Here is a 17,759-nt window from a genome sequence, read left to right as displayed (position 1 = left end):
AGATATTACTAAAGCCAATGTTGTGTTACTGTTTAGGCATCTCCTTCCTCTCACCCCACTGTGTAAGTCCACAAATTAAAAAAAAAAAAAGAAAAAATCACTGCTCCAAAATGTACAAATATCAGTGCAAGCTTCTGATTTACATTGAGGTACATGTGATGCCACCCAGTGGTTTCGCTCTCTTAGACGTTATGACGTCCACACAGAGGTGGCCAGAGAAGGGTTGGGCACTCTTACAGCTGTTGTTGGTGTCATCTTTTTCTCAGTCTGAGGAGCTGGTGTGCAGGAGGAGAGGGGATCATGAGAGCCCCCAGTTATCTAAGGATGGGGATATTATGCTGGGGGGAGTTTTCAATTTCCACAGCAGCTGGAAAGACAGACGGGACACCTACAGGGACAAACCGCTGCCACTGCAGTGCATCCGGTAGGTTACACTGTAGAAATATTTTTAGATTTAACATATCTTAGACAAAGTGAGCATTGACACAAAAGTGGTGCGAAAATGGTTATCAATTTGAACCTAAAACAAAACATAAGAAATATTCATTGTTGTGTGTATTCATACAATCATTTTTATTTATTGTGCAATTGTGTCTCTTTGAAGGAAAATTTTGTTTTGTAATTTGAAATATTCATAAATGTCCACATCAAGTTTGAATTTCAGAGAGTTCCAGTTTGCCCAGGCTATGCTTTTCGCCATTGAGGAGATTAATAACAGCACAGACCTACTGCCTGGCATCTCTCTGGGTTACAAGATCTATGATGTCTGTGGCTCCATTTCCAGAGGAGTAAGGGTGGCACTAGCATTGGCTAATGGTAACGATGCTGTATCTTCACACTCTGAGGCGTCATGTGGCAGACCTGCCCAGGTGCAAGCAATTATGGGAGAGAGGTCTTCCTCTCCTTCCATGGCTATAGCTACTGTCATTGGACCCTTTTATATCCCACTGGTGGGTAAGATTGGTAAAAATGGATTTAAATGTGTGACAACATATTATTAGTGTGTAATTATTTCAAGAAGACCTCAAGAAGTATTTTATTTATTTATTTATTTATTTATTTTTTCTTGTAGATCAGCCACTTTGCTACCTGTGCTTGTCTCAGTGATAAAACCAAGTATCCATCCTTCCTCAGAACAATACCCAGTGACTACTACCAGAGCAGAGCCCTGGCCCAGTTGGTCAAGCACTTTGGGTGGACTTGGGTTGGAGCTATTAGAACAAATGATGATTACGGCAATAATGGCATGGCCACATTTATAGAAACCGCCCAGCAGCTGGGCATCTGTCTGGAGTACTCTGTATCTGTTTTTAGAGCTGATCCACCAGATAAAATGCAAAAGATCATTGACATTATCAAAGCTTCCACTTCCAAGGTCATTGTCACTTTCCTTTCCACAACTGAGTTGTATGTGATAATACAGGACTTGTCTCTCCACAACTTGACTGGGTACCAGTGGGTAGGCACTGAAGCTTGGATCTCTGATTCCCACACTGCAGCCATGGATAGACATCATGTTTTGGATGGTGCCATTGGCCTGTCCATCCCCAGAGCACATGTCAGCGGCATGAGAGAGTTCATGTTGGATGTAAAGCTGCTCAATTCATCGAGTAACGAAATTTTTACAGAGTTTTGGGAGAAATTATTTAGCTGCAAGTTCAAGCAGTCAGAGTCATCAGCAGGGAATCAGAGTGAATGTACTGGACATGAAGATCTGACTGGAGTACAAAGCAGTTTCACTGATAGGTCACTCATGCCTATCTTTAACAATATTTACAAAGGAGTGTATGCTGTGGCCCACGCACTTCAAATTATTCTCGGCTGTAATAAAACATGTAACAACAAGGTGCAGCTAGATTCATTTACGGTGAGTTGAATACTGCAGTCTTGGTTTTAATAATAAGTCATGTTAATAAAGAATATAAATTGTTGTTCTCTTTTTGCATATCTTCCTAGATTTTACGGCACATAAGAAATATTCGGTTCAAAACAAAGGAAGGAGATGAGGTTTACTTTAATGAGAATGGAGACCCACCAGCAAAGTATGAAATTATAAACTGGCAGCCAACAAAAAATGGCATTGTGGACTTTGTCCCAGTTGGTCTTTATGATGCATCTTTACCTGCAGACAAAAAGCTGAATGTGCAAAACAAGACTATAATTTGGGCACAGAACTCACAGCAGGTCAGTTACCATGTGATCCCTGCAGTTGTTCATGGAAGAGTATGAGAATTGCTGTAATGATATAAGATATGAGTTATGCTTACTGTGGAACCATATGGTTTAGTTTCGATGCATCAGAGTTAATCTGAGACACTTGCAACTCCTTCCCATCTCTGATAGTCATTCTGTTCTTACAGGTACCTTTGTCAGTTTGTAGTGAGAAATGTCCACCAGGAACTCGCAAGGTTCTGCAGAAAGGAAAACCTGTCTGCTGCTATGACTGTTTAAGATGCGCAGAGGGAGAAATAAGCAACATCACAGGTGTAGTAATATCAAATGCAAGACTAAAAAAAGTGTAAAAGCTGGAAGATTTGTAATCTTTATTTCAAAAACATGGGGGGTGGGGGTGGGGGGGTGGGGGGGGTGTATACTGTATATTGTACTTGGTGATAGAGTAAAATTAAATTCTAAAAGATCAAGTTAATCAAAGTGAAGAGCAAATATTATATACAGTAGAGATAATAATAGAATATGCTACATTACACCATCTAAATGATTTGATGTATGTAAGCGAGGGATAACACAGTAAATACATGTATGCTGCATAGTCCATATTAGGGGGTTGAGCTATCACAAATGTGTGAGTGAGTGTGTGTGTTTCTTTGTGGGAAGGTCTGTGCGTGGGGGTGGGGGGCACTGGCTATGATGCGTGGTGGCCAGTTGGAGGATAAGGGAGGGAGTTTGGATGGGTTGTTGAGTGATGGCTTTAATGAAAAAAATGTTCAGGTGTGTGTGGCCCTGGTGCTGATGGAGTGAACCTGCAGCCAGATGGAAGCTTTCTGAAAAGGCAGTGAACCAGATTATTATCTGTTTACAATCCTATCTGTTATCTGTTTAAAATGTATTGAGGAAATTTAACACCTGCTTTAATATTACTTTTCAGATTCCATCACATGTGTGAGATGTGACCCTGAGTTCTGGTCAAATGAGAGAAGAGATGCCTGTATAAAGAAGGAGGCCGAGTTTCTATCTTATGAAGAGATTATGGGAGCTCTGCTCACTGCAGCCTCTCTACTTGGAACATGCATGACTGCTGTTGTGGCGTTCATTTTCTTCAGATACAGGCAGACTCCTATTGTCAGGGCCAACAACTCTGAGCTGAGCTTCCTGCTGCTCTTCTCCTTGACTCTGTGTTTCCTGTGTTCTCTGACCTTCATCGGCCGGCCCTCTGAGTGGTCCTGCATGCTGCGACACACAGCGTTCGGCATCACCTTTGTCCTCTGCATCTCTTGTGTTCTGGGGAAAACAGTAGTGGTGTTAATGGCCTTCAGGGCCACACTTCCAGGTAGTAATGTGATGAAATGGTTTGGGCCTGTACAGCAGAGACTCAGTGTTCTGGGTTTCACTCTTGTACAAGTTGTCATATGTATCCTCTGGTTAACAATTTCTCCCCCTTTTCCATTTAAGAATTTTAAGACATTTAATGACAAAATCATCTTAGAGTGTGCTCTGGGCTCAACTGTAGGCTTTTGGGCTGTACTTGGGTACATAGGACTTCTGGCCATGTTATGCTTTTTTCTTGCCTTTCTTGCTCGGAAACTGCCCGACAATTTCAATGAAGCCAAATTCATCACCTTCAGCATGCTGATATTCTGCGCAGTATGGATCACTTTTATCCCAGCATATGTCAGCTCTCCTGGGAAGTTCAGTGTTGCTGTGGAGATATTTGCTATTCTGGCTTCAAGTTTTGGACTACTGATCTGTATTTTTATGCCAAAATGTTATATTATCTTATTGAAACCAGAGAAAAATACAAAGAAGAATATGATGGGGAAGGGGCACCAAAATCGTTCTGAAAACTCAAAATAATATTTTTGCAAAAACTCTGTGGTACCTTCATAATTTGTAAACAGTAATTTGTGAAAAAGACTGTTCAGTAGATATGTGCTTTAACTTCAGTTAAGACTCATATTGTTCTCCTATGCTGTTCTCCATTGTCAATCATGTCATCTGTGACACAGAATATTGAGATGACAACATTTAATATAATGGGACATTCAATCAAATCAACCAATATACAGTACCTGTCAAGTAATCTTGCACACCCTCTCATGAAATGCTTTTTTCTTAATTTATATTACTTTATGCTTTGTCGATCAATACTGAAGACATCAAAATTATGGACCAACAGAAATGGAATTATGTGGTAAACAATAAAGTGTAAACCAAGCCAACTGTTCCATTGATATCAGGTTGACCCGCTGTTGGCACTGTCTTAGCCAGCTTCAGGAGATTGTCACGTGGAACAGCTTTTCAAGAGTCTTGAAGGAGTTCTCATATGTGCTGAGTATTTGTTGGCTTCTTGTCCTTCACTCAGCAGCCCAGCTCATCCCAAACCATCTCATTTGGTTTAGGTTGGGTGATTGTGGAGACCAGGTCAGAATGCTGTGGGAGCCATCTGTCTTTGGTGCCTGCCTGAAAATGACTGTAGCCCTGATATGTTTTCAGACTCCTATTGTGAGGGCCAACAACTGTGAGCTGAGCTAAGAGACACAAAGAAAATTCTTCTTCTGTCACTCATTTATTATATATAAAATAATCCATCTAAAACCATACATATGACATGTGAATGCAACAGATGATCTTTCAGAGAATCTCAGTGAGCTTCACAAGTTTCATTTTGTTGGCTCATGTACACCAGTCTTTTTGTTTGCTCAATTCATTATACATGTGTTCACATTGGTTTAACTGTTCCTCATTACTTATAAGCACCCCAAACAGCCAATACTATGGAAAAAAATACATATTTGTGGGTTTTAGTGCAGCTTTCAATATCTTACAACCATGTCTGATGAACACAGACACCAAGAGATCCAACTGAAGACTGATCTATGTACCAGCGGGAAGTCCAAAATGGCACAAACCCTGTAAACAAATAACTAATGGCTGATTAATTAGCCACAATTTTACATCAAAACAGCATATATAAAATAGAAAATGAAGCATGAGAAGGCTCTACGACTAGAAAATAGGAGCATGAATAATAGATTTAAGTTGAAAATTTGCCTCCATAATGTTCATATGTTAATTCAAAAAGGGAAACCTCTTTCACAGTCCAACCGAATATTTCGAGCTGACAACATAAGAAATTAAGATATTACTAATCTTAATTTAGATAATCATCTCCTTCTCCTTGCCCGACTGTATAAGTCCACAGATATAAAAAAAATCACTGCTCCAAAATGTATAAATATCAGTGCAAGCTTCTGATTTACATTGAGGTACATGTGATGCCACCCAGTGGTTTCGCTCTTTTCGACATTATGACGTCCACACAGAGGTGGCCAGAGAAGGGTTGGGCGCTCTTACAGCTATTGTTGGTGGCATCTTTTTCTCAGTCTGAGGAGCTGGTGTGCAGGCGACGAGGGGATCCTGAGAGCCCCCAGTTATCTAAGGATGGAGATATTATGTTGGGGGGAGTTTTCTCTTTCCACAGCAGCTGGAAAGACAGACGGGACACCTACATGGACAAACCGCTGCCACTGCAATGCACCAGGTAGGTTATACCTTGAAAAATACATTTAGATGTAAAATATAAAAGCAAGTGAGTACAGACATAAAAGTGGTGCAAAAATACAGACTTTATTGTTGTTGTGTGTATTAATACAATGAAATGCTTTCATTCACTGTGCAATTGTGTCTCTTTCCAGCACTTTTCTTGTTTTAGAATTTGAAATATTCATAAATGTCCCCACCAAGTTTCAATTTCAGGGGGATCCAGTATGCTCAGGCTATGCTTTTTGCCATTGAGGAGATTAATAACAGCACAGACCTACTGCCTGGCATCTCTCTGGGTTACAAGATCTATGATGTCTGTGGCTCCATTTCCAGAGGAGTGAGGGTGGCACTGGCTTTGGCTAATGGTAACGAACTTGTATCTTCACACTCTGAGGCACCATGTGGCAGACCTGCCCAAGTACAGGCCATTATGGGAGAGACCTCTTCCTCTCCTTGCATGGCTATAGCTACTGTCATCGGACGCTTTCATATCCCACTGGTGGGTAAGATTGGTACACATAAAACGATATGTTTTGTTCACAATAACCATTATTTTGTCATTTTTCCAGTTGGTCATGGAAAATAGCATCTTTAAAAGAGTTGTAATGCACTGCACTTCTTTATCCTTTTTTTTCTTTCATTTTTCTTGTAGATCAGCCACTTTGCTACTTGTGCTTGTCTCAGTGATAAAACCAAGTATCCATCCTTCCTCAGAACAATACCCAGTGACTACTACCAGAGCAGAGCCCTGGCCCAGTTGGTCAAGCACTTTGGGTGGACTTGGGTTGGAGCTATCAGATCAAATGATGACTACGGCAATAATGGCATGGCAATATTTACAGAAACCGCCCAGCAGCTGGGCATCTGTCTGGAGTACTCTGTATCTTTCTTTAGAACAGATCCACCAGACAAAATACAAAAGATTGTTGACATTATCAAAGCTTCCACTTCCAATGTGACAGTTACTTTCCTCTCCCACATGGATATAGATATACTAATACATGAGCTGTCTCTCCACAACTTGACTGGGTACCAGTGGGTAGGCACTGAGGCCTGGATCTTTGATTCCCAAACTGCAGCTATGGATAGACATCATGTTCTGGATGGTGCCATTGGCCTGTCCATCCCCAAAGCACATGTCAGTGGCATGAGAGAGTTCATGTTGGATGTGAAGTCGCTTAAAGCATCTAGTAATGAATTGTTTACAGAATTTTGGGAGACATTATTCAACTGTAAGTTCAAGCAGTCATCTGCAGTGAATCAGAGTGAATGTACTGGACATGAAGATCTGACTGGAGTACAAAACAGCTTCACTGATATGTCACTCATGCCTATCTTTTACAATGTCTATAAAGGAGTGTATGCTGTGGCCCACGCACTTCATAATATTCTCAGCTGTAATAATACATGTCACAACAAGGCGCAGCTAAATTCATTTACAGTGAGTTGAACACCAAGGACTTTATATATTTAGATTAAGTCATGTTAACAAAGAAAATGGTTTAAACTTAAATAAATGAATACTTGCATTCTGTCTATCATGCTATCGAGACAATAGATCCACAAAATGTTTGTCAAATGATGATCTGAATTGTTGCATATCTTCCTAGATTTTACAGCACATTAGAAATATTCGCTTCAAAACAAAGGAGGGAGATGAGGTGTACTTTAATGAGAATGGAGACCCACCAGCAAAGTATGAAATTATAAACTGGCAGCCAACAGAAAATGGTATTGTGGACTTTGTTCCAGTTGGTCTTTATGATGCATCTTTACCTGCAGACAAACAGCTGAAACTGCAAAATAAATCTCTAATTTGGGCACAGAACTCACAACAGGTAAGCTGTCATATGATTATTGTACTTGTTGATGGCGAATATTGGATTTGTAATAAATATATTAGTTACTATTCTTATTTTGCAACCTTAATGTTTAGCTTCAATGTATCAGAATCAATCTGAGACGCTTGCAACGAGAAGTCCTTCCCATTTCTCACAGTTGTTTTTTTTTTCATGCAGGTGCCTTTGTCAGTTTGCAGTGAGAAATGTCCACCAGGGACGCGCAAGGTTCTGCAGAAAGGAAAGCCTGTCTGCTGCTATGATTGTTTAAGATGTGCAGAGGGAGAAATAAGCAACATCACAGGTGTAGTAATATTAACTGACAAAACAAACAAAACAAAAGTACAAAAGTTGTCATGGTCATTGTATATTCATAAACTTTATGTCAAAAATATGGGGGAGTTCCTGCAGGTACAACCCCAAAATTAATATCATTACATTAGAATCACTTTATTTGCCAAATGTACAACGTCTACAGGAATTTGACCTGGTGATACAGCATAGTGAACAAGTGAATAATATTAGAAATGAAAAGATCAAGATAAAAGTTAAAGAAAGTCAGGAACAATAATTGTATCAGTACCGAATAATAAAATATGCTACATTACACGTCCTAAATGATTTAGCATTGTTATGTAAGTTAGGAATAATACATTAAATACATGTATGTTGCACTATCCTATATTTGCATACATTGCACAGTCCTGGCACTTATTGCATATATTAAATATTCCATAGTAGTGCATTGTACTGTCACAAACAGTGCATGCCTGCCTGTGTGCGTGCATGTGTGTGTGGGAAGGTGTGTGTGTGTGGTGGTGGGGGGCATTGGCTTGGATGTGTGGTGGCCAGCTGGAGGATGAGGGAGAGAGCTAGGATGGGTTGTTGGTGAGAGTGATGGCTTTATGGAAAAAGTGTTCAGGTGTCTGGTTTTCCTGGTGCTGATGGGCTTGAACTTGCGGCCACATGGTGCTTTCTGGACAGGCAATGAACCAGGTGTGATTGGTCTCCCACTATCCTACTAGCCTGCTGTCTCACTGTGCCATCATGCAGTACACTGGCAGGCAGAAGTCAGTGACTATCTACACTGCTTTCCTGACATTAAGTTCCAGGTTATTATGTCTTCACCATGCTGCCAACTGTGGCAAAATGTTCCCGCAGCCAACTTATCATTGTTCTTGATGAGGCCTTGGTCCATGGTGCCATCAGCAATCCAGCTTGATGAAAGGGTGGCAAGAGGTGCAGACACTGATGTACAGAGTGAACAGATACAGGGAAAGGACACAACTTTGAGGAGCTCTGATATTTGTGGTGAGAGCTGGTGAGCACCTGTTGCTTCTTGTTGGTTAGGAAGTCTGTAATCCACTTGCAGATGGGGTTGTAGCAGTTTGGCATGTAGAGGACAGTATTTAAGGCTGAACTGAAGTCCAGAAACAGAGCTGTGACAGAGGTGCTGGGTGTGTCCAGTTGCTGAAGTATGTATGGAAGACTGAGGTTAACGGCATCATCCACAGAATGGTTGGCTCTGTAGGTGAACTGTAAAGGGTCCGGAAGTGTTGTGTAAGATTGCAAGGGCTCAGGGTTCTCAATTACAGATTGGCTGGTTGTAGTAATGCCACTGTCATGAGGCTCAGCTCTTGGAGTGCATTTGCAAGCTGGGCCTGCATCTGAACAACAAAAACAGCCATCTCCAGCCTTTCCAGTGGAAAGCAACATTTCTGGGCACAGTCTTGGATTCCAGGAGGGACACCATTGTCCTGACTCCCAAGAGGCAGCTGTTGTTTGAGGCCTGCCATTTCCATCTGCATTCTTGAGTCAAAGAGGGGCTCTGCCTTCACCTCATAGGCTTAATGATGGTCATAGTATAAGTAGTCCTCCTTGCCCTCCTGTACATGGGATTTGTCTAAAAGGACCTTTGTCAACAAGGGTCCCATCACACCAAGGTAGGGGTTATGTGGAAGTTTCACAGAGCTGATGGAGGAAATCAGTCAGTGTCAGGAGTACTCTCTCAAGCTATACATGGACTGGGGCCATCGAACATGGCCGTGGATATCAATTCAAGAGGGGTGTGGAGACTCCATCCTCCCCTGGTAGAGGTGTAAAGAAGTCGACCAGTCCAGTTTGCTTCTGGGGTGGGATGCTTGGGCACACCTGCGGCCTCAGGATCTGCTTTATGCCATCCCTCCTTTCAATCTTCAGGTGATGAGATGACTTGATGTTGGTGGCACCTCTTTGGCCACACATGCCATGGTTTTAGGCAAATTCCATCTCTCATGAAAGGAACGCCATGGAACCCCCTGGGATCTCCCTCCAATTAGAGGGACCTGCTGTCTCCAGCATTTGGGAACTCAACTAAGTGTGATTCATTGGTAGACTGGCCCATGCAGGCTACATGGTTACACATTCTCCACCATTTTGTTTACTGACTTGCTGGCTGACTTGAGTGGGCGTTCCTTTCACAGGTTCAGCCTTTGAGTCTCAAAGAGCCTTTACATGTTTTCCTTGGGTCAGTCTTGCTGGTGGGCTGCACCGTTACCTCACAGGGGTCTTAAAGAGTTACCCCGTACTCATGGAATATATAAAAGAGTGGATTGATATGACAGAGATGTATGTTATAGTTTTGCTACAGTATGGAAAACAGAAATTTGAAAAATACAACAGAATGATACCTTTCAGGATGCAATATATAGAGGCTTAGTTATTAATAAATAAAACAAAAGATTGCAAATGAATAATGAGTCTTATTGGCATAGAAAAGATCTAACATGGACAGGAAACAAGACAAATGTACTGAGGAAGTTTAACACCTGCTTTAATATTTTTCAGATTCTATCACGTGTGTCCGATGTCACCCTGATTTCTGGTCAAATGAGAGAAGAGATGCCTGTGTAAAGAAGGAGGCCGAGTTTCTATCATATGAAGAGATTATGGGAGCTCTGCTCACTGCAGCCTCTCTACTTGGAACATGCCTGAGTGCTGTTGTGGCGTTCATTTTCTTCAGATACAGGCAGACTCCTATTGTCAGGGCCAACAACTCTGAGCTGAGCTTCCTGCTGCTCTTCTCCTTGACTCTGTGTTTCCTGTGTTCTCTGACCTTCATCGGCCGGCCCTCTGAGTGGTCCTGCATGCTGCGACACACAGCGTTCGGCATCACCTTTGTCCTCTGCATCTCTTGTGTTCTGGGGAAAACAATAGTGGTGTTAATGGCCTTCAGGGCCACACTTCCAGGTAGTAATGTGATGAAATGGTTTGGGCCTGCTCAGCAGAAACTCAGCGTTCTGGGTTTCACTCTTGTACAAGTTGTCATATGTATCCTCTGGTTAACAATTTCACCTCCTTTTCCATTTAAGAATTTTAAGGAATTCAAGGATAAAATCATCTTAGAGTGTGCTCTGGGCTCAGCTGTAGGCTTTTGGGCTGTACTTGGGTACATAGGACTTCTGGCCATGTTATGTTTTTTTCTTGCCTTTCTGGCTCGGAAACTGCCTGACAATTTCAATGAAGCCAAATTCATCACCTTCAGCATGCTGATATTCTGCGCAGTATGGATCACTTTTATCCCAGCGTATGTTAGCTCTCCTGGGAAGTTCAGTGTTGCTGTGGAGGTATTTGCTATTCTGGCTTCAAGTTTTGGACTGCTGATTTGTATTTTTATTCCAAAATGTTATATTATCTTACTGAAACCAGAGAAGAATACAAAGAAGAATATGATGGGGAAAGGACAACCAAATTCATTCTGAAAACTCAATATAATATGGCGGCACAGGCATTCAAGTTCAATCATAGTTTTTAGATAAAAAATTTGTTGACTTGTATACTTCTCTTCAGCACTGTTCTACTATAGTGTTTTTCCATTGTATATCATAGTTCCTCACTGATTTCATAAAATGTGAAACTGTTTATGACATTGGGAGCAATGAATATAATCTACATTTTCAATTTGAAATCATGTCTTTGTCTTAACTTGTTTGGTTTCCTCTGGTCTCAAGTCCAATCATGACAACTCCCCACATGTTGTTGAACATGTGTGTAAAATTAACCCATTTCAGATAGTCAAGATGCGTAAATAGAAAAAAAGAAATCTAATAATGGCACATGCAAAAATATTATTAAAAAAAACAATCAAAACAGTATGTACAATATCAACATTATTCAACGAAAGAGCTGTACAGTTTTGTGCAGGAATGTGCAAAATAATGCATTTTCTCACATCACACATTTTTTAAAAAACTATGCATATGTGCTGTCAAAAAGGTAAAAGTGTTGTCTTACTGTGTTTTATCTATTTGCATGTTTTCTTAAGTTGAACTGTGTTGAGTGTTGAGCTGCCATGGAACGTGCGTCAAAGCACAGACCAACACAGATACAAAAGCCAAAAGAGAAACCTTTTGTGCAACACAAAATGAATGTTAATCTCTGATAACGGATGCCCACTTAGTACATATACATCACCAAGATGTCCGCAAATGATGGCATCAACTGTATTGTATAGAATTTGACTCTGGATGGATGCAGAACTGCCTACTACATATTACTGACAAGCATAGTATACAGTATGGAGTACATATAGTGTGTACAACATACTGCACACTATTTTCATAGTTGTATGCAGTTTGAAACTGGTAAATTGATTTATGTCGCAGTACGATGGCCAGGCTTGGACCCAAAACTCTTTTTCTGTTGGGCACCTCCCTCCTATCAACACACCTGGTTTGTTGACAGAGATAAATTATCACTGTTTGCCACCTACTGGTTTACCTCTCTTAGACGTTATGACAGTATGACGTGTACACAGAGGTGGCCTGAACAAGGTTGGGCACTCTTACAGCTGTTGTTGGTGGTGTCTTTCTCACAGGCTGAAGAGCTGGTGTGCAGGCGAAGAGGGGATCCTGAGAGCCCCCAGCTATCGAAGAATGGGGACATTTTGTTGGGGGGAATCTTCTCTTTCCACAGCAGATGGAGAGACAGACAGGACACCTACATGCATAAACCACTGCCACTGCAGTGCACCAGGTAAATTATACCGAGCAAATCAATTTAGCACAAATATTAAGACAAAGTGGGCACAGATGCAAAAATGGTTATCACACTGAGTAGTACAACAAGAAATATGAATTATTGTGTGTATTAATACCTTCAAATGCTTTAAAGTACTGCTCTATTTATGTACTTCAAGGACTAATTGTTTGCAATTCAACTTTGTATCACTGTCTGCATGAAGTTTGAATTTCAGGGGTTTCCAGTATGCTCAGGCGATGCTTTTTGCTATAGAGGAGATTAATAACAGCACAGACCTACTACCTGGCATCTCTCTGGGTTATAAGATCTATGATGCCTGTGCCTCCATTTCCAGAGGAGTGAGGGTGGCACTGGTGTTAGCTAATGGTAATGAAATGGTATCTGCTCTCTCTGGTGCAGCATGTACCAGACCTGCCCAAGTACAGGCCATCATGGGAGAGACCTTCTCCTCTCCTTGCATGGCTATAGCGACTGTCATTGGACCCTTTCATATCCCACTGGTGGGTAAGATTGGTAAAAATGAATTTAAATGTGTGAAAACAAATTGTTAATGTGTAATTATTTCAGCTGGTCATTTGAAAAGGGGCTTCAAAAGAACTGTAATGGAGTGTAATGTGGTGTAGATGTTGGATATTTTATATCTTTATCTTGGAATATCATTTCTTTCGTTGTTTCTTTCTTCTAGATCAGCCACTTTGCTACTTGTGCTTGTCTCAGTGATAAAACCAAGTACCCATCCTTCCTCAGAACAATACCCAGTGACTACTACCAGAGCAGAGCCCTGGCCCAGTTGGTCAAGCACTTTGGGTGGACTTGGGTTGGAGCAATTAGAGCAAATGATGATTATGGCAATAATGGCATGGCTACATTTACAGAAACCGCCCAGCAGCTGGGCATCTGTCTAGAGTACTCTGTATCTGTCTTTAGAGCTGATCCACCTGATAAAATACGAAAGATCATTGACATTATCAAAGCTTCCACTTCCAAGGTGATTGTCACCTTCCTCTCCCCTACAGAGCTGAATGTGATAATACAGGAACTGTTTCACCACAATCTGACTGGATACCAGTGGGTAGGCACTGAGGCCTGGATCTTTGATTCCCAAACTGCAGCCAATGACAGGCATCATATTCTGGATGGTGCCATAGGCCTGTCCATCCCCAAAACACATGTCAGTGGCATGAGAGAGTTCATGTTGGATGTGGAGTTGCTTAAAGCATCTCGTAATGAATTGTTTACAGAGTTTTGGGAGACATTATTCAACTGTAAGTTCAAGAGGTCAAAGTCTTTAGCAGGGAATCAGACTGAATGCACTGGACATGAAGATCTGACTGGAGTACAAAACAGCTTCACTGATATGTCACTCATGCCAATCTTTTACAACGTCTACAAAGGAGTGTATGCTGTGGCCCATGCACTTCATAATATTCTCAGCTGTAATAAAACATGTAACGACAAGGTGCAGCTAAATTCATTTACGGTGAGTGGAACACCAAAAACCTGAGCAATAGTTTTTACCTTAAGTCAATTAAACACATAACATGGTTTAAATTTAGAAAATGAATTACAATACTCTGTCTGTCATGCTGTTGAGAAAATAGAGCCACAAAATGTTTGTCAAATAATGATCTACATTGCTGCATATCTTTCTAGATTTTACAGCACATAAAAAAGATTCGCTTCAAAACAAAGGAAGGAGATGAGGTGTACTTCAATGAGAATGGAGACCCAGCAGCAAAGTATGAAATTATAAACTGGCAGCAGACAGAAAATGACATTGTGGACTTTGTCCCAGTTGGTCTTTATGATGCATCTTTGCCAGCAGACAAACAGCTGAATCTGCAAAACAAGTCTCTTATCTGGGCTCAGAACTCACAACAGGTAAGCTGCCATATGATCTCTGTAATTGTTGAAGAAAGTCTGTTTGGATTGTTATCATTGTGTCTGTTATTAGTTACTCTGACTGCATCATAATTATTGGTTTTACAGCCATCAAAACTGATAACAAATGCTTGCAAAGCCTGTACCTTGTCAAAGTAAATGCCCACACATTTTCCTCATATTTGTTGTGTTTATGCAGGTACCTTTGTCAGTTTGCAGTGAGAAATGTCCACCAGGAACTCGCAAGGTTCTGCAGAAAGGAAAGCCTGTCTGCTGCTATGACTGTTTGCGATGTGCAGAGGGAGAAATAAGCAACATTACAGGTATAGTCGTATTTGATGCAAGACAAAACAAAAGATGGGCCAAACAGTGATCACCTTGGAGAGGGCCAAGGCCGCATGAGGGTAGAGTTTCTGTTCTGTGATAATCTGTATTTACATGAAATTTGGTGTGGTAAACACTTGATGTACTGGAACATAGGGTATAGTTAGTGGAATTTCTCTAGTGCAAAATAGTGGCCACAGGAAGGGACACTGAACTTATCTCTGCATTCAGCTCTAATTATTGTTGTTGTTTTTGTCTTCATAGTGGGGTATTTCATTCAGTCTTATTTTTACATTCATCAATTTGTCTGAATTTACGTACCTAAGTCCTGAAATGTTCTAATCCTGTTCAACCCTGTTGTTTTTGAAAATGTGGTATGATAAAGTTTATTATGATTGTTTGCGATTTATTATCTGGTAATCATGTAGTGTCTGTCTTGTAGGCATTGAAAAGATGCACCATAGACAAGAAACAAGAGAAATGTACTGAGTAAGTTTAACACATGCTTTCATCTTATTTTTCAGACTCCATCACATGTGTGAGATGTGACCCTGAGTTCTGGTCAAATGAGCAAAGAGATGCCTGTATAAAAAAGGAGGCAGAGTTTCTATCATATGAGGAGATTATGGGAGCTCTGCTCACTGCAGCCTCCCTATCTGGAACATGTCTGACTGCTGTTGTGGCGTTCATTTTCTTCAGATACAGGCAGACTCCTATTGTCAGGGCCAACAACTCTGAGCTGAGCTTCCTGCTGCTCTTCTCCTTGACTCTGTGTTTCCTGTGTTCTCTGACCTTCATCGGCCGGCCCTCTGAGTGGTCCTGCATGCTGCGACACACAGCGTTCGGCATCACCTTTGTCCTCTGCATCTCTTGTGTTCTGGGAAAAACAATAGTGGTGTTAATGGCCTTCAGGGCCACACTTCCAGGTAGTAATGTGATGAAATGGTTTGGGCCTGTACAGCAGAGACTCAGTGTTCTGGGTTTCACTCTTATACAAGTTGTCATATGTATCCTCTGGTTAACAATTTCTCCCCCTTTTCCATTTAAGAATTTTAAGACATTTAATGACAAAATCATCTTAGAGTGTGCTCTGGGCTCAACTGTAGGCTTTTGGGCTGTGCTTGGGTACATAGGACTTCTGGCCATGTTATGTTTTTTTCTTGCCTTTCTGGCTCGGAAACTGCCCGACAATTTCAATGAAGCCAAATTCATCACCTTCAGCATGCTGATATTCTGCGCAGTATGGATCACTTTTATCCCAGCATATGTCAGCTCTCCTGGGAAGTTCAGTGTTGCTGTGGAGATATTTGCTATTCTGGCTTCAAGTTTTGGACTACTGATCTGTATTTTTATGCCAAAATGTTATATTATCTTACTGAAACCAGAGAAAAATACAAAAAAGAATATGATGGGAAAGGGGGAACCAAAATCATTCTGAAAACTCAAAATAATATGTTTGCAAGAACTTTGTAGTACCTTCATAATTGTAAACAGTAAGTTGTGAAAAAGACTGTTTAGTAGAAATGTGCTTTAACTTCAGTTAAGACTTGTATTGTTCTCCTGTACTGTTTTCCATTGTCTATCATTTCATCTGTGACACAGAATATTGAAATGACAGCATTTGATATAATCAAACATGCAATCATATCACCCAATATACAGTACCTGTCAAACAATGTGGCACACCCTCTCATTGAATGCTTTTTACTTAATTTATATTACTTCATGCTTTGTCGATCAATACTGAAGACATCAAAATTATGGACCAACAGAAATGGAATTATGTAGTAAACAATAAAGTGTAAACCAAGCCAACTGTTCCACTGATATCAGGTTGACTCACTGTTGGCACTGTCTTAGCCAGCTTCAGGAGATTGTCACGTGGAACAGCTTTTCAACAGTCTTGAAGGAGTTCTCATATGTGCTGAGTATTTGTTGGCTTCTTGTCCTTCACTCAGCTGTCCAGCTCATCCCAAACCATCTCATTTGGTTTAGGTTGGGTGATTGTGGAGACCAGGTCAGAATGCTGTGGGAGCCACCTGTCTTTGGTGCCTGCCTCACAATGAATGTAGCCTTGATATATTTTCACTTCAGGCAGACTCCTATTGTCAGGGCCAACAACTCTGAGCTGAGCTTCCTGCTGCTCTTCTCCTTGACTCTGTGTTTCCTGTGATCTCTGACCTTCATCAGCCGGCCCTCTGAGTGGTTATGCATGCTGCGACACACACCATTTGGCATCACCTTTGTCCAGCAGAGACTGAGTGTTTTGGCCTTCACCCTCATACAGGTTGTAATTTGTATACTTTGGCCGACCACCAACCCTCCTTTCCCGTCAAACATATGAATCAAAAAGAAGATAATCCTTGAATGTGCCCGTGGATCACCTGTGGGGTTCTGGGCTGTGTGAAGATACTCTTTGCTGTCCTGTGTTTTGTACTTTTCTTTTCAATTTCTGAACCCATAACATGAAATGTGCACTCTTTACAAAATTCGGCACATTACACATAACAGACTTAATCATTTCAGTATGTATCAGTGTTAGTGAATGATTCAGTGGATCAGGAAATCATAAACTCTTTAACATAAAGAAAATTCTTCTTCTGTCACTCATTTAATATATATAAAATAATTGATCTAAAACCATACATAGGAAATTTGAATGCAACAGATGATCTTTCAGAGAATCTCAGTGAGCTTCACAAGTTTCATTTTGTTGGCTCATGTACACCAGTCTTTTTGTTTGCTCCATTCATTATACATGTGTTCACATTGGTTTAACTGTTCCTCATTACCTATAAGCACCCCAAACAGCCAATACTATGGAAAAAATACATTTTTGTGGATTTTAGTGCAGCTTTCAATATCTTACAACCATGTCTGATGAACACAGACACCAAGAGATCCAACTGAAGACTGATCTAAGTACCAGCGTGAAGTCCAAAATGGCACAAACCCTGTAAACAAATAACTAATGGC

General features: G+C 40.9%; 3 protein-coding genes across 3 annotated transcripts; all 3 read left to right on the top strand.

Moving 5' to 3' along the window:
- The first annotated feature begins 230 nt into the window (after positions 1 to 230).
- On the top strand, positions 231 to 4,032 carry LOC143323402 (extracellular calcium-sensing receptor-like). Its single transcript, XM_076735232.1, has 6 exons — positions 231 to 424; positions 653 to 950; positions 1,073 to 1,867; positions 1,957 to 2,184; positions 2,361 to 2,484; positions 3,107 to 4,032. Exons 1-6 carry the CDS (start codon positions 336 to 338, stop codon positions 4,030 to 4,032), a joined length of 2,460 nt encoding a protein of 819 aa, XP_076591347.1. The 5' UTR covers positions 231 to 335.
- Positions 4,033 to 5,525: 1,493 nt separating this feature from the next.
- On the top strand, positions 5,526 to 11,299 carry LOC143323486 (extracellular calcium-sensing receptor-like). Its single transcript, XM_076735353.1, has 6 exons — positions 5,526 to 5,719; positions 5,923 to 6,220; positions 6,374 to 7,162; positions 7,332 to 7,559; positions 7,740 to 7,863; positions 10,386 to 11,299. Exons 1-6 carry the CDS (start codon positions 5,631 to 5,633, stop codon positions 11,297 to 11,299), a joined length of 2,442 nt encoding a protein of 813 aa, XP_076591468.1. The 5' UTR covers positions 5,526 to 5,630.
- Positions 11,300 to 12,378: 1,079 nt separating this feature from the next.
- LOC143323306 (extracellular calcium-sensing receptor-like) lies at positions 12,379 to 16,221 on the top strand. The gene is made up of 6 exons (XM_076735110.1): positions 12,379 to 12,572; positions 12,781 to 13,078; positions 13,264 to 14,058; positions 14,232 to 14,459; positions 14,659 to 14,782; positions 15,308 to 16,221. The coding sequence occupies exons 1-6, from the start codon at positions 12,541 to 12,543 to the stop codon at positions 16,219 to 16,221; spliced, it is 2,391 nt and encodes a 796-aa protein (XP_076591225.1). The 5' UTR covers positions 12,379 to 12,540.
- The last annotated feature ends 1,538 nt before the right edge of the window (positions 16,222 to 17,759 follow it).

This window comes from Chaetodon auriga, chromosome 7, assembly GCF_051107435.1.
Source record: "Chaetodon auriga isolate fChaAug3 chromosome 7, fChaAug3.hap1, whole genome shotgun sequence".
NCBI classification, from domain to species: domain Eukaryota; kingdom Metazoa; phylum Chordata; class Actinopteri; order Chaetodontiformes; family Chaetodontidae; genus Chaetodon; species Chaetodon auriga.
Note: the sequence above shows the minus strand (reverse complement) of the source record. Positions and strands in the feature narration are given on the sequence as shown.

Coding starts and splice junctions, on each gene's coding strand:
- LOC143323306 (XM_076735110.1), top strand. CDS start 12,541: ATGCATAAACCACTGCCACTGCAGTGCACCAG. Junction 12,573..12,780: donor CTGCCACTGCAGTGCACCAG/GTAAATTATACC, acceptor GTCTGCATGAAG/TTTGAATTTCAGGGGTTTCC. Junction 14,783..15,307: donor AGAAATAAGCAACATTACAG/GTATAGTCGTAT, acceptor CTTATTTTTCAG/ACTCCATCACATGTGTGAGA.
- LOC143323402 (XM_076735232.1), top strand. CDS start 336: ATGCTGGGGGGAGTTTTCAATTTCCACAGCAGCTGGAAAGACAGACGG. Junction 951..1,072: donor GACCCTTTTATATCCCACTG/GTGGGTAAGATT, acceptor TTTTTCTTGTAG/ATCAGCCACTTTGCTACCTG. Junction 2,485..3,106: donor AGAAATAAGCAACATCACAG/GTGTAGTAATAT, acceptor ATTACTTTTCAG/ATTCCATCACATGTGTGAGA.
- LOC143323486 (XM_076735353.1), top strand. CDS start 5,631: ATGTTGGGGGGAGTTTTCTCTTTCCACAGCAGCTGGAAAGACAGACGG. Junction 5,720..5,922: donor CTGCCACTGCAATGCACCAG/GTAGGTTATACC, acceptor GTCCCCACCAAG/TTTCAATTTCAGGGGGATCC. Junction 7,163..7,331: donor CGCAGCTAAATTCATTTACA/GTGAGTTGAACA, acceptor ATATCTTCCTAG/ATTTTACAGCACATTAGAAA.